At 44.6% G+C, this 15,867-nt stretch overlaps 1 protein-coding gene across 1 annotated transcript in view; it reads right to left on the bottom strand.

The window, feature by feature from the left end:
* T265_01871 (hypothetical protein) overlaps positions 1 to 6,622 on the bottom strand; it is a gene marked incomplete at both ends in the record, with an annotated part of 29,053 nt that extends 22,431 nt beyond the window's left edge. Inside the window, 2 exons of the mRNA XM_009165997.1 lie at positions 3,166 to 3,431; positions 6,587 to 6,622. Of these exons, the coding sequence (XP_009164261.1) occupies positions 3,166 to 3,397 (232 nt within the window). The remainder of the gene's footprint in view (positions 1 to 3,165; positions 3,432 to 6,586) is intronic.
* Between the last annotated feature and the right edge of the window lie 9,245 nt (positions 6,623 to 15,867).

Here is a 15,867-nt window from a genome sequence, read left to right as displayed (position 1 = left end):
AAACTAATTTGGTTTTGCGAAAGACTAACCTGGAACCCAGCTGAATCTCTCGTTTGTGATGTTTCCAGGCTGCGTCTACCTGATAAGCCCCAAGAGGGGCAAAATCACTCGTGGGCTGTCGAAGAATTTTCAGCAACCTTATGAGTAGTGCACTACGAATAGGGCATTAGTAGATTTCAATCGAACAAGACGCCTGGCGCTGTTTTATCGGGAAAGCAGGAAGGAAGTAACATACTCGTTTACTAACTGGTGGTATCGCTCAGACCGAATTTAAAATGGTTACACCTGAAGGATTCCACACCTCTTAACCTAAGTGATACCCAGAAGAGCCACCAGCTCAAAGTACCCGTCTGTTGACGGAGATTTTGGTCTGTTGAAAAGTAAAAAAAGCCTGTATATCTGTTTCGTCCTCACTGGTCATCATCGGCAGTGCGCATCCCACAAAACTCCAAGGAGTCTCGGACCTACGACCTCCAGGCTAGTAATTGGAACACTCAACCTGTCGGAGAACTAATGGCCCTTCATCTTTTCGAACTCCAGTGAATCCGACTGTTGATGAGTTCCTTGTGACTGAGCTGTTAAGCGTCCAAACTGCTGGCCAGGAGGTCGCGGATTCAAAATTCCCCGCTGGAGATTCGTAAAATGCGCACTGCCGATGATTCCCAATAATGATGAAACAGTTGTAGTGTTTCTCGTTTTTTTCAGCGCACATTCACCCATGAGATGAAATTTGCGTCAAGAAGGGGCATTTGTTTTAATGCGTTACACGTTATTCCCCGCAGTCCATGGAATCTACTTGCGAACGAAAACTGTCACGGTCATTCACAGGTAGTCATCCTGCTTACTATACTACATCATTTGCCTTCCTGCACCGATGTTGAGGTTTACTTCGACCGCAGCGATTAGTCAATCGACATTTCGTGTGAATGCTCAACAGTGACCTTGGTGAACGTGGTGACGCAATAGGTTGTCCTGTGTGCACGACCGAGGACCTTCCTCCACTGCGAATTACCGGATGGACCCCCACTTTCGTGTAATAAAATCCTGGTTTCGGTAGTGACCAACTGATGTATATACCATCCATATACCGGTGTAGCGGATATACTACTGATGGGGAGGCATGCGAGTAGTATGTTTAGTTCTTGTAAATTCGCTTTGCGTCTCTTGAAAAGGAGACATCTGTTGCAGAATTTGTGGAGTCGCTTTGTAGCATTTGCTTGGATTTGAGCAGTGAATGATCGGAGTCAATAAATGTCCATGAAAGTTCAAGAAGACGCGTTCAAGAGCAGATGGATGTCCAGTTTTTGTAAATAAGATGCAAATGAGAGTTTCGCTTCCCTGTCCAAGCGAGGGCCTTTTTCCTTTCACCAGTATTCGTCCATTTAGCAGGTTGTTGGAAGGACAGTCAAATACAGAACCGTCATTCTGAACCTTCTCGTTTGCGCTGTAGCTGTTTCCTAATTGCATGCAAAAACTTACGCGACTTTCAATCTCAGTTACACATTGCACCCAACGCACATGTTGAAACCGTGTAGCCATTTATCTTACACAGTGTAGTGTTACCGAAAAAGCCGATCAGAGTGATCATGCCCACAGTAAACGCCACAGGATGTCCGCTGAGGCTATCAAATTCGTAATCAGGCTGAGCGAGCCTCTAAGTTATGTGGAGCTGTTTGGTAACACTATAAGTAATCACTATTCGACGCCAAAACTTTAGGGAACATCGACGACCTTCACGTTTCAAACATTTGCTATATGTTAGTAAGGTCCTTATTAAATACTCGTCCATCAACGAGCTTGACCGTTGATGGAGAGTCGAAAGGTTCGTTGATATTCTGGAACCACTTTATGTAAGTCTTGAATTGTGCAATGCCATTTTAGTAAGATCTACTGTCATGATAAAAAAGTGGCTGCTGTCGTCTGTCTGTCAGACTTCACCTGTCTGTCTGTCTGCCTGTCTGTCTGTCTTTCAGTGACTTGATCAGATCTGCTCTCCGCCTGATAGGGTTCTAATTTCCCACACTGGGATAAACTCCTGACATCCGGCTTTCTCTGACGTTGTACTCACACGACAACTCCATCGGTTAAAGCTGGAGTGGTGACCTGAATCGTCTCGGAGCTCAGGACCTTGCGAGGCAGTGATCAGATGGTTTTGATGGAGGTACGAGCGGAACCTAGCGTTGCATAAATGGACAAGTTACATACAACTTACGGACTAGCGCTTCGTGGCTCTCATCATCGTCCTTGATTGCAGTATGAGAAAGGTGGCCATAGCTGCGCACTGAACAATGTCCTGTTGGCGTAACAGATGAGGGAAGTAGAGTAGATGAATATCATACTGGTACTGTAGGTACATATGTGGGCGCCCAAGCTGGTTGGGGAAATCAATAATCAGTAGTTTGGTAGCCGGCGTGCGTGCCGCTCGCACCACACATTTATGCGGGTTAGAGGAGTAAGAACTAGTCTAAGAACTCGAGAAATACATTCATTTGCAAATCAGATTGGTTTTCACGAGAGACTCAACTGGATCTCTCGTTTATGATATTCAGTTGAGTCTCTGGTGAAAACCAAATTGAGTTGTATTTCTCGAAAACGGTCCAATTTGGGTTCAAGTAGAACATAAGGTTGACGGAAACTCTGGGACTGCGCCTACTTGATGAGCCCCAAGAAGCGCGAAACCGGTCGTTGGCTGTCGCAGAGTTTTCAGCAACCTTGTGAGTAGTTTCCTTTATGAAAATAGCCTAAGAACCATTCTCCATCCACTGCATATTTTCGTAGAAAAGCTGTGTTGAACTGCGCCTTTTCATAGGCTTTGAGACTACAGGTTTTAAGCTTATATGGAAGAAATGTGTATTATATAAACCACGGAATGGAGAAAAACCCAATTTCGAGCGTATGAAGAGAAATCCAGTTTTGTCTCCTCTACACAAACTACTGAAATTTTGTAATTATGATGGGCGAACTGTTGTGCCAGTGATCTCACGTTCACCATAACTAGCAGGTCCAGTTTAGTCAGGCTGGGTGAACAGATCCAGAGAGAGAATAGTTTTTCTGAACACTGTCATAGGCAGTATTATCTTCTGTTTTAAAATGGCCAGGTCACCCGTCAGATGAATTCTGGTCAGAAAGCCACATGTCTACAATGAAAACACCACTTTGACTTACTCTCTGTAGCTGCAGTTTGAGGGCATATTCTGAAAAGACCTTCAGATCTTCGCTGACATAGAAATTTGTTGTTCAATAACAGCGGGCAATCGGGCTCGTAGACAACAATCTCTTGCCAGGATATTGCTCCGATTGTGGTTCCCACGGCAAGTGATCCCAACAAAATGACGCTTATGCCGCAGTACAGCAATGTGTACTTTGGGCGTTGGAACATAAACTCTTCGATCTCCATTTCACACAAAATTTCGTCGCACTTTCAGGTGGAACTGTGAATCAACGGAAATAGGTAAGTCAAAAGGTCGTTCAGCAAGCAGTCAAGTGTTGCGAAAGTAAATTGATACACTTAATTTTTATTATAGGATGGAAGCTAGTTGTCACTAGTTTTTACCCAGGGGCTCCAAAACGACGAGATGTATTGTGGTGTTATACTTCAAGGAATTTGTTGCATCAATGAATTTTGGTAGCTGTGACTGAGAATTTTATGTGCAGCGCCCCGCTCCTAAAGAAATTCACAGTGGCAAGATGACATAGTGGTTAGAGCGCTGATTTATTGACAGGATTCGTGGTTCGAATCCGACTTCGTCTGTCTAGACTTGGGAAACATGGAAGTATCCCAGCCCTCGTGCTTCCCTCCGGTGGCATAGCAGCTAGGCACCGGGAGGGTGTTACAGTTGAACAATGGAAACTCACTAACAATTTTTTTGGAGCCGTGCATATGCTCCCTCCTTAGTAAAAGTTTTGAAAATCCATGCTAGCTAATGATTAAATCGGTCCTAGATCGGTATATGGATCGTGAAAATGTCATAAATAAACACCTTGTACCACAAGTTTATGAACGTTTCGACACGAAAACTAATTCAAGATGAAGTCTCATTGCGATCTTTTCCTTATATGGCTGAAAAAACATTTTCTAGACTAGGCAGACACTAATGGAAACTAAGAGAAATGTGGGTACAGATGTACAAGCTTTTGAATAATCGAATGTATTCCCATTAGTGCCAATAAAATCGCCTAACGGGTTGGCTCCTCAATACAGCCGTTCAAAGAGTCGGCGTGCGACCAAAGTGATATCGAAGCGATCTATCTACTCATAAGGACCGCAATTGTATGCCGCTAATTTCATATAGGTCTGACATAGCCTGTGCTGCCGGGTACAACACCACTGATTCAATGTGCATTCGGTCAACAGATTCCTTGTGTACTGAATGGTACTTTGTAATGTAATACATGATTCTCGAGCTTATATAACGCTATTCGTGAATGTACTCAGTCCTGAGTGTGAAGCGAAGTAGTTGGCAGTGGAATATAAAAGCCAATACCGGCAAATTCAGTTGCGCTGGTCACTGCCGTCTTCCTGGATGGGGACTCAGAGACGGACCATATCAATGGTTAGAGACATTGTCAGACATAGCCCAGTCGCACCCTCAATAGCGTTCATGCATCCAAGCTATTGCTTTCAATGCATGGCTCCCTTCCCAACCCTCCCCCACTTAACAGTCCACCTACAGTGCTGTATTTACGCCCTAAGTTATCAGCTCCCGCCTTCAATGTGCAGCTACCCACCCCACCTCTCCGAATCATCGGTGAACGAAACTGTTGCAGCTACAACCACTGTACGACAAGTACGCGGTTATTACAGCTGATGATGATGATGAGTTGTAGCTGAAAGTGTCCGCTTGGTTGATAAGATACACTTTCCAAAAATGTACTACATGGACCGCTCAACTGGTATTTACACAGAGGTTGGTGCTACATCCTTGTGGTCTAATTCCTCACAGCGCCGCTTCATTGAATGCGTGTCACGCCTTGTCAAGTCACACAGTGGGTTGTTTCAACTACGGTCTTTTGTGGGCACACGCTGGATTATTAATGTTCTTTTATTAGCTTTCCAGCTTCCAATACTTTAGTAGTTCACGACTTTCCATCTGGCCGCATGCCCACGCCACTTTCAGTTGTCTGTCGGTATATGTTAACTGTGCCCTACTGTATCACGCGGCCTTCAGAGGAAACTTTTTCGCGTTGTCAGGTCTTGCCAAAGTGCGCCTGATCCCAAAGGTCACAAAAGCCCAGCTGATCTGGGACTTCATCCACGGGGGTGTTGTGACGTCGACCTCTGGTCCATAACTTCCGGAGGACAGCATTTGCCGGTTGCTTCAGTGAGCAGTAATCTGTTTGGTCGACCAGCGGCTCGACAGGCTCGAACGTGATGTACACCAGAAACAAAAATAGAGCGTTTCAAATACTCGGACGTGTGATGCCCTTTCATGTACATTCCATTGGCTCTGGTCAGTGCAAAAGCCGATGAAAGTTGCAACCAGATGACACGACGCAAGGTCTCCGTTACATCCCGATGTTGAGTAGCCTAGATATTTTTCGGTGAACAGTGTAGTCTACAGGTGTCTGTTACATGACATAATCGTGTAAGTTTAAACACTTATAGTATGGATAATTGCTAGTCAGGATGCTATTTGTATGGTCAAGGGAAAATTCAACAGTCAGTTATCGGCTTCGCTATTCTAGAGATAAGCGGGCAGATGTGGTTCCTGTTACTAACCCAAGTGGTGAACCAAAGACTCCTACCAGTGGGCGAGATTTGTTGATGCAAAATGGTGATCGATATCACTCGGCTATCGACCATCCTCTCAAGTGGACTTCTACGGTTGTTACACGAGGTATTAGCAGTTTGGAGCTGTCGGTTATCCGGCTCCGCACTAAGACAACCCAACTTTGGTCACCAGAAACGTGACATGGTAGAGCTGGCCCAGTCAAGACCAACCAGTCTCTTCGGTTCTTTAGGACCAAAGCTTGTACAACCATAAGGTTGACAATCACATTTAACTTGAGTTGACCACTGTTCTGAGTTCGCTTTGAGCGGTGCAATGAGCACGAGTCAGATGAAGCTGGTCCGTTCATTTTGAAAGCTTTCTTCACTTTCGTGGTCTGACCTAAACATGTCCAACCCAGGAATTAAATTCCCCGCTGTCTAGTTTCTCACCAAGCCGTATTCTTCCAGCAGATAAGGAAGATTCCTTCCGATGTTTACGCGGCCGTTCGTTTTGTCTACAGTAACTTGACGTGACGAGCGCAGTTATAAGGTGAGGATCTGAAACACAACATTCAGTCTTTCACACACCTCGCCACTTGAACTGCATTTCTCAAAATCCCAGTACTATGCAAATCTGGAACAACTTGACATGGGAGTAGTAAACAAGAGCACAATATTCCCAACAAATTTTGAGCTCCTACTGCAAATATTCGTCCCGCAAAATACTGCACAAGACGTTCAGCGTCTCGGTTCCGTCCATCACAAACCCGGTGTTCCCACACTTTCCCACAGCAATGACTAGAGTACAGTCTACACAACCATAAGATTCACACAATCGGAACAATAAGTCATCGGTTATTCTTACCAGATACTTACCAGATACTCGTTAATAACGAGTGACCACAATATTCAATGCAGCTTCGTTAAGACAAGATTACTATTATAGATAAGCAATCACAAACGCGGGCGTACAATCCATGCATTCATTGGTGTGATTCGCAGACATTGATTTGCATTCCATCGGATTTTGCTCGAAGTGAACCAGGTAAAACTGCACTGGTGAGCAGCAGAGTTAGAGGTAGACAATTTATGTGCCCATCGGAGCGCTCGGTGTGTGTAGATGTTCGTGCGAATACATGTGTGCATGCCATGCTACATCGTACTCACAATCACAATAGAGGTTTTGTGATATATGGAGAACCGAAAACTCTGCTGAACAGGTTGACACCGTGAAACAAACATTTGTAGTCTGAGATGAGTAGGTTGGACTGCTCAAATCACAGGTCCTTTTCCAGCTCAGCTTTAGCCCGGCGAGTTTGGAAGAGCGAAGTTTGAGACGGAGAGTAATTAGACCCAGTTCAGTTTAGTGAAGACAATTTAAAATGGGTTTTCAGTGGGACGTAAGTGTGTGGTGTGTCTTCACCACTCCTCAGTCGGGAGCAATCACACTGTTTTTAACTTGAAGATTATACCTGAAACAAAGTAAGAATAAAACAAGACTATAATATATCTAGCTTGCAACAACTATAAGCTTTAAGCGCTTTCCTCTACCGCCAAATACATGTGATCTCACGTTTTCTTTTGAAAAATGACGAACGCTCTCCTTCACATCGGAAAAACTATTAATTGCTCTCATTTGCAAACTAATTTGGTTTTTCGAGAGACTCAACTGGAACCCAGCTGAATATCTCGTTTGTGATGTTTTCAGGTGAAAACATTTGTGGGCTATCGACGGACTTTCAGCAACCTTATGAGTAGTACACCACAAAGATATTATTGCTCTGTCTTGGTTTCTCTGCATGAGCCTTCTAATCAAATTGCTGTTCATTCCTTCGCGATACCTAACATCGACCTAGGACGTGCGCGTGTCCCAAAGAGTCACTGTCAAGAAGGTCAGATCCCTGAAGATAATTCCAGAATGTCAGAAACCTACTGAAACGCTCAAGTCCCACCAAATTTCTAATGGGAAGCCTGAAGGCCAGCCAATCAGTCAATCTATTCAACAAAGCCCGATGAGTGTTCAGGCATGTCATAGAAGCACGGTCGATGATGATGAGTGTTCACTAAGCGCTGTTTAGACAGCCTGCATGGATATCAAAAGTACCCTTTAAGTAGCTGGAGGCCCCTTGTGACTTTTGTACCCGCTTCTTCGCAATAAAGTTGTTGTATTTCTTGTTGGCGAGTCTTTTTCCGGACACCAAATCTTTGGAGCGGCGACAGCAGTTAGTTACAACAGATTTTGAGCTAGATATAACATTTACATATTGCACTCTACACTGATTTAACTCCTGCATTTGATTGACTCTGCGAACCGCTATCATTTGCCCACTAGTTTGGTTCTAACTGGAAACTAAATTGGATGCAGATGAATCGCTTGTCTAGGATATTTTTCTTCAACTGTATGTGCTGCCCAAGACAGTCCCATTCCAGATATCGCAATACATTGCTTAGAAGGAACATACTACTCATGAGGTGGCTGGTATGTGAACCCTGGTTCCGTAAAAGGTTATTTTGACCTCAGTGGTCGCTTGAAAAATGATTTTGTCAGTCCTTAGAGGATGTTTTCCCAACGAAGTTAATTCCACTATTAAGAATTGCGCTTTTCTAAAACGCCGTTCGTTTCTACGTGACTATATTTCGTGCGAGAATTGTAATACGGATCCTCAGTTAGGTTTTTTTTTCAATGACATTAGTTTAACATGTACAGAAAGCTTGAGGTTGGAGCTTAAATGGAAACCATCCCACTGAGTAGCCCATCGAGCCTAACCGCAGCGGATATTTTATTAGGAATGGATGAAAGCTTTTTTGTGTTTTATATTGGCGACGATTTTATCCTCACTAATATGGAAAACTCTGCTGACTTTTACAGCGCTATTCAGTCCTCTCATTCGGCCAGCTGTATAACGAGATTCGTTGCTTAGGTATATTTGTAGATGGGTGCGCTGACCGCTTGGTATAAGCATGCGTTTTTTTCGGATAAGCCGACAAGTTCCTCCAGATTTTCACAGATTTCTGAAAAACGAAATTTAGTCGGCCAGCTAGTTTACAGAGAAAGAAAAATGTGAATAATGCAAGCTGAAAGAAGAAGATAGGGTACTTAACGGTATCCGGAGCATATTATCAAAATTCGCAGTGTCCACAGACCCCCAAAAGCCCACCATAGGTCATGATGACAAAATGAAATAAGCCCACCTATTTTTCCGACATTAAGTGAGCCACTTAGCGAACGACACTTGCTGTCCAAGAGTTTTCAGGACACTTGTGGATAGTTTCGTTTATGAAAATACGCTTCAAAGCACTCCATTCTCCCTTCCAATGATCCAATCCTCACGCTGAATTTGTAAGCCAACTTGCACACGCGCGCCCTGGTGGCCGTCGCACAAACCAAGGCATGCGAAACAATCGACGTCGGTCTACACCGGGGGTTGGGGGTGTGACGGGGCTCGTTCCCCCCTGCATTTGTCAAAGCGCCAGTGAAACTGTCATAAGTCACGTGCGGTCGCCTGAAGTATGTGATACAGACTTATCGGCTGGGCTGGACCAGGCGGTATTCCAACTTAGAGGTGAAAGTGCACCGACAAGAACGATTGGCGAAAGCGACGGAAGACCACCACCCCGAAGGACGATGGCTACCAGTGGCTATTGTGTGCAGACATGATAACCAACTTGCAACTTCCACTATGGTAACGACCAGGAGTTAGCCTTGAAACCAGTGAGCAACACATGAGCCGAGGTCGAGCCGACTTATAGCAGGTTTGTGTGCGATCAGCGCTTCAGTCACAAACGAATCGGTCGAAATCTGTCGTCATCACAGTGAAAAGGCTATTAGATATCCGTAGTCTTCATTTTATCACGAATATAAAGAAACTTGTAGCCTAAGCGTAAGTTTACCGTCCGCAGACTCCTCGCGCTCACATTTTAATTACACTTCGTTCATCATCATCTTTTAAGTAAAAGGGAACCATGGCACACTTTCCTAAGGGTACGGCCAATGAAATGATGATAAATAAGCCGGCTCATATTTGGACAACTAGTAGGCTCGATTTCGGGGAAAACAGTCACAACCCCCCGTGAGTCTCGGGCACAACGGAACGCATAGCCGATTGAGCTTTCCGGGAAAGACAAGACGGAGCTGATTAAAAAGCAGTGGCCAAAGCAATACGACTCCTTAACAATGTGGAGGGATTGATACGAAAACTTTCTAGCGTACTCACCCTACTGGCAACGTCAAGGTGGCAGCTTTAGGTCGGGTACTGGCACTACAGTTCTTCGGCTTTACTTCTCCCAAAAGTGCATAAGCCTGGCCTGCCTCTCAGACCCAGTCTGGATATGTCTAGTTACCCTTAGCATGGATTGGCTAAACGGGTGGTCGGTCTACCAGAAGCACTCAGGATCCCTCCTGAGCTTATACCAACCCGAGAGAGAGAGTTTTGAATTTTCTTACCAGACTGGAGATCTGGACGTTGATAAACATCCTATATTCTCCCTGGATGTCTTGTCATTGTTTATTAATGTACCTCTCAAGGAGGCAGTAAACATCTTTGATGACTTACTTGAGTGCAATGACGAAGATATTAGCATTTCTATCCAGACCCTAGAAAGGACTGGTGCTAATTTGTGCGCACAAAGTTTTTAACAGTCAGATCTTTGGATAGACGGACTGGGTCCTAATGAGGTCTTCTTTAGGTCTTCAGTTAAATTTGATGGCTCAGAGGGACCTAATTTCGTCGCCACCGCCCTTCTGCACTCACCACTGACGACTGGTGCGCCCCAGAAGCTAAAATCCATTCAACAGTATGGGTGACTCTGGTTGATGACTAAGATCATTCAAACAACGGGTGTACAAATCAGCGAATGAATGAGTCCATAATGGTGGCATATACGGAGACAAAGAGAGAAATAGCTACATAACCAATGTGATGAACCTTTTTCTGAAGACAGTGTGACAGTTGGTCACAACATTGGGTCCACAGCTGAGTCAACATATGTGCTTGGCGTCTCCATTGATGGCAAGACACGTGATTCAGGTGAGTTATGAAGCGGACCATTTTGCGTGTGGTGACTTCATTCCGTCTAACCATCGGTAAGGCATTATCAGTCTGACAGTTCAAATGGCCGAGATACCAGTGAAAGGATGAAGGCCTTCGCTGCTTAGTTGTTTGCCAGGGAAACACCAACTGAACAGTTACAGACTATTGACAGGCGAGGAAGCAATACTCTCACATGCATCTTGTTTACAAAAACTGAATATCCATTTTCTCTTTGAACGCGTCTTCCTGAATTTTCCTGGATATTCATTGAACGTTGCTCAAATCCGAGCAAATGCTACAAAGCGACTCCACGAATTCCGTAATAGATCTCACTTTTCAAGAGATGCAAAGTGGATTTATGGGAAAACATACTGCTCGCATGCCCCCCAATCAGTGGTATCACCGTTACACCAGAAAACAAATGATATTAAGTCGCCTAAGAAACATTTTAATAATCTATTTACACAGTTTCTAGATGCAGAAATGAGGTGACTCCGAACAATAAACCGTAACTACGGGCCAGATTCTGTGGCACAAAGATCATTGTTCACAGTTAATCCAAGTTCCACAGGTTTTATTTTACTTTCGCTTGCTCTGGTAAGCTCACCTTTTTATGTGAGTTGGAGACAAAAATCGGTTTCAAGATACCATCCAGTGACCGCACGCAAAATTATGTAGGTATAGGATCATCAGTACTGCGGCAACAGCACTGTCAACACGATCTACGTTTATCTGTGTTAGGTCATTGCCATAGCGACTGATTTCAGGCACGTTGCGCGACGGCTGGCCTCATAAAAGGGCCTTACCAACAGGGCCTTACCAACAGGGTCGATGTACGACTGCAGCACCCAAAAACATCCATACTGAGACTCTAACTAACCCCCCCAATTTTACCTATCTTTTTCGAATTCGAATAGTAAATCCACCGAATTTTTCTGAAAACACTCAGCATCGGCGTGCACGGCAGTACAACACTAGAGGAAGCCGATCCAAGATTGTCACGCAACCATGGATGATGAAATTCCCAGTAAAGTGCGGAAAGAAGGAGCATGGGTGAGGACGACTAATGTAGTCAAATTGTGCTGTGTAAAGTTAGTACATGTACCAGCAACGTTCGCCATCTTGCGTCGCTGAGGTTAGAGGGTCCTGTCTACCAGACGACTTTGAAGGTAATCCTACTATATGTCGGTGGAAGCTTGCCTCCTTCGATCTGAGGACCTCAAAGGTTTTCAGATATTTGATCATAGCTGTTTCAGTGGCACAGCGGGCCGGCTGCTGTAAGTACGTAATGAAACGATCCGTAAGCGAATGCTAGGTACTGAGTCGGGTTCGCTTGAGCAACGGAAAAATAAGGATTGTCAGGTTAAAGTGGTTTGGACAAACACTAAACATTTTAACCAGCTACCAAAGGAAGCCTTGCTTTCCATCTTTATTGACGAAACGTTGGCAGAGTACATGCCTGAAAGAAGAATGTCCGTATGCTGCTCGAACTTGAATGAAGATCATCGGCGAGCTGATATTGTGGAATTCTGTACATCTGACAACCGGGGTGATGTTAACTTCAGACGTGTGCATCATAACATCTGTTCGGGTTGTAAACGTGTTTCCTACAGTAGGCTAAAGTGTGTTGCAGTCACTATTTTATCCATCATATTTCAAAGCCATGCTTTGTTTGCCTCTTTACTGACATCACTTCGAATCAAGCCCCAAGAAGGGCGAAACCGGTCGTGAACTGTCGAAAGGTTTTCAGCAAACTTGTGAGTAGTTTCCTTTATGAAAATATACTGCGATATCTCGAATATCGTGCCAACTGAATCATGAGGCGGCCTGTGTGCAGCACATTCAGTTGTAGAATATCATAAACGAGGGATTCAGTTGGGTCTCTTGTGAAAACCAAATTGATTTGCAAATGAGTATATTCCTCGAAAGTACATCCTACTCCATAGACATTGAGCTGGTCCTAACAAACATCGATTCAAGTGCCGCACGTGTCCCACGTTGATAGTATCGCGCAAATGCATAGTAGCAGTGAGTACTGTGCAGTACGGCCGTGACCTAGTGACACCCGGGTTTTGAAGATTTTGGGTTGAACCATGTGTTGTGACTTTGAACGGCTCTTGTAGGCCGGTAGCCGGATCTTTTGCAGATAAGCCCGCCAAAAATTAACCCACACTACCCAAAAAAGCTTAGGAAAAAGAGGATATGAAATTTCTACTTTTAGTTTTTATTGAAAAAGGTGAAATTGGAACATGTCGTTGATAATTTGCATAAAAAGGTCCGCTTTTCGGTACCTTTGCCTACAAACGAGCTCACACTAGTAGCTATCCACCAAGGATCGGTGTGTTGCGCATTGGCGTTTATTCTGCACGTGCCAAAGAGATTCGATGGTATGTGTGTGAGCTCCAGTCGTTGGAACCAAAACGTTTTCGGTATGATTAATCGTTTCGTGAGTATAATTCATGCCAATCATCGTTTCAATCCCTTTGTAAGATGCCCACATATCGGAGATGATGATTGAGCCGGGAGGGATGCAGACATGGATTGTGTCCATCAAAGTGGCCGCAGTTCGATCTGGCACTGCCTACATGAACACTCCTTTAGTTTTCCGACGGATCCCTCCGAAAATCCATTGCTGGGGAAGGACTCGCCCTGCGTGTTTTTTACGGCGAAATATTAGCGTTTCATCGATCTCGACGTGTAGACCTGGGCCTCCGATAACTGTTGGAGTACGCAAATACCGCTAGGCGCAAAATTCATGAAGAAAGTCCTTCCAGCCAGCAGCGGTCATGTGGCTAATGGACGATTCCTCTGAGCAGAATTTGATTTTTGCCAAATTTTTGGACCAGCAATAAGCGAATAGAACTACTATCCTAAACTCCATCCTAGACCGCTCCAACCAAGTTCCCTTTCGAGGACCGATTTCTTGTCGACACTGTCGGGCATTACACCTCCACCTGGCAGAAACAGTTGAAAGTGTCATTTGGTGGCCATTGTTGCATAAACGTTGCTGGTGGATCCCTCCGTGGCTTTGCAAAAAGCGTATTGCCATCTCCTTGTCATGAACGAGAGTTGAGAGCGTCAGAAAGTTCATTTAAGGTTTTACGTCCGAATGGAGAAAATTTTTGCACAAAATGAGCCTAGATGCGGACAAAGAATTGTTTTCATCAAAAATAGGTGAAGGTTGTGTGCACACACATTAGATTGGAGCTGGCAAAAAGTGGCGGGGCCTACCTGGAAAAGATCCCAGTAGCCTAGGTTCGAAAATGCGACTTCATTCAGTGAAGTAGTCTTTTGCTTTTCCGCTGGTAACTCAGCCCCCGTACAACCACGGGTCATGCAAAACCTACTGAATGAAGCACTGGGCGGAGATCACCCAAGGACAACGGAATCTGACAGGAAACAATGACGTCCTGTTACTGCATCTATTTACTTTTGATCTCTACTTGTTTCGCTCATCTGTACCCACCACTCACCTTGCCGCAAAGGCCGCGCTGTTCGACACTGGCACGTTAGCAATATGTGTGCTTGTGTATGTGTACGCAGCTGACCTATTTACCCATGCGTGTTCGTGCCTTACTTGCCGAGCCTGTCCTGCCTGCTGAGACTGCCCGGACTTGCTACCACATGGTTTTCGTCTAACCTCACCGTCAATCTTTTTCTCGAGCGAACATTGGGAAGCTTGCTTGAGGACGATAGGACCAGATCTCATGGAGCAACTCACCGTCAATCAGAATCACCAGACCGTCCTGGGATGGGACGGCCGCAACCCACACAACCGAGCCAGCATTCCACTCGCCATTGTTTGGTTTGCGGACTTTGACACAGTGGTCAGTGACAGACTTGTGAACTTGTTGACGCCATGAACGTGAACATTTGGTTTTTTTTCGTACAACCATGCTTTCCTTTGAGTGAATGGTACCGTAGACTTTCGAACTCAATTCTTCCTTTCGATATTCAGGATTGTCGAACCTACGTGTAACTCTGAGTTCCGTATGGGGAGCCCCAACAGCCTTACTAACAGTTGAGGCTTTCAGGTTGGCTGCCTCAGGGAACTACACAGTGTATAGAAAAACGAAAAGCCAAGAAAAGGCCGCGTGCTGAGTGCCGTTTCTGTATCGTAGAATTCGCCTGCAACTAGGTTCTATCCGTGAGTACAGTTTTTCAGATAACTATCCATCTAAATATTCGCTCCAGCTATTGTCTAGGGTTTAAAGTCTTTGGTTCGCAGCTTTGCACATTTGATAACTAGGCAAGGGGTCCTGTCTTACAGTATTTACACAACACGCACGTACTATAGAGGAAGACTGCATATATTGTTTCGGAACGGATATAGAGGAGACAAAATTCTTGTATCCAAGGTTTGATAGCCTTTTTTGTTTTTAATGATTTTATGGAGCTAATCAACTCATTCAGTCAAACATCGCAGTACAATTTTATGTGACTTGGAAGAACTTTGATTAAATTCAGGAATAAGTATAACACTTAGAGAATCCTTACAAAATTTCGAGACCTGCATAGAAACTCATATTCGTCTCGAACGTTCGTCGGCTGATGGTTCGTTAGCGGTAGGCTACGGGGGCCATTGAGGTTTGTTCAGTAAATCTGTGCCAGAGGCAGTGAAGCGGTGGTGAATCGTTTACACATTAATGTTTCTCCGCAAACTTAGAAGAATTTTTATTTTACCAACTGATACTTCCTGACTTGCAAGTTTTTTCACTGTGCCTGGTTGGAGACACTACAAGATATGGCTGCCAACCGATGTCAGTGGCGTTCTTGTTGTCAGTTTCTGTCCAGATTGCCTGAGTGAATGTCTGGAGGTGTAGGCACCTCGGAATGATTGTGTTAAGCTAACACTAAGTCCCTTCCCCGTGCACCTCTACTCTTCTCTTTACAATAAGGCTTTCAAATAAGTCATGGTTTTACGGCAGTGAAGCATTGGTGTTGAGCACTGATGTCATGCTGTCGTTGATGATGATGATGATGAAAGTCTTTGGCTATATTCTTTCGATGAAGAAAGCTGCGGTACCTGGAAGTAGTATCGCTTGTACGCAGCTTATAGCCGAGCGTTTCATCTGAAGGGAACTTGAACCTTTCCGCACCCCAAGTAAGAAATCCACCGATTGATAT

The sequence above is a fragment of the Opisthorchis viverrini genome, assembly GCF_000715545.1.
Source record: "Opisthorchis viverrini unplaced genomic scaffold opera_v5_21, whole genome shotgun sequence".
NCBI classification, from domain to species: Eukaryota; Metazoa; Platyhelminthes; class Trematoda; order Opisthorchiida; family Opisthorchiidae; genus Opisthorchis; species Opisthorchis viverrini.
The sequence above is the reverse complement of the archived record's forward strand: the minus strand, read 5'-3'. Positions and strand labels throughout refer to the sequence as shown.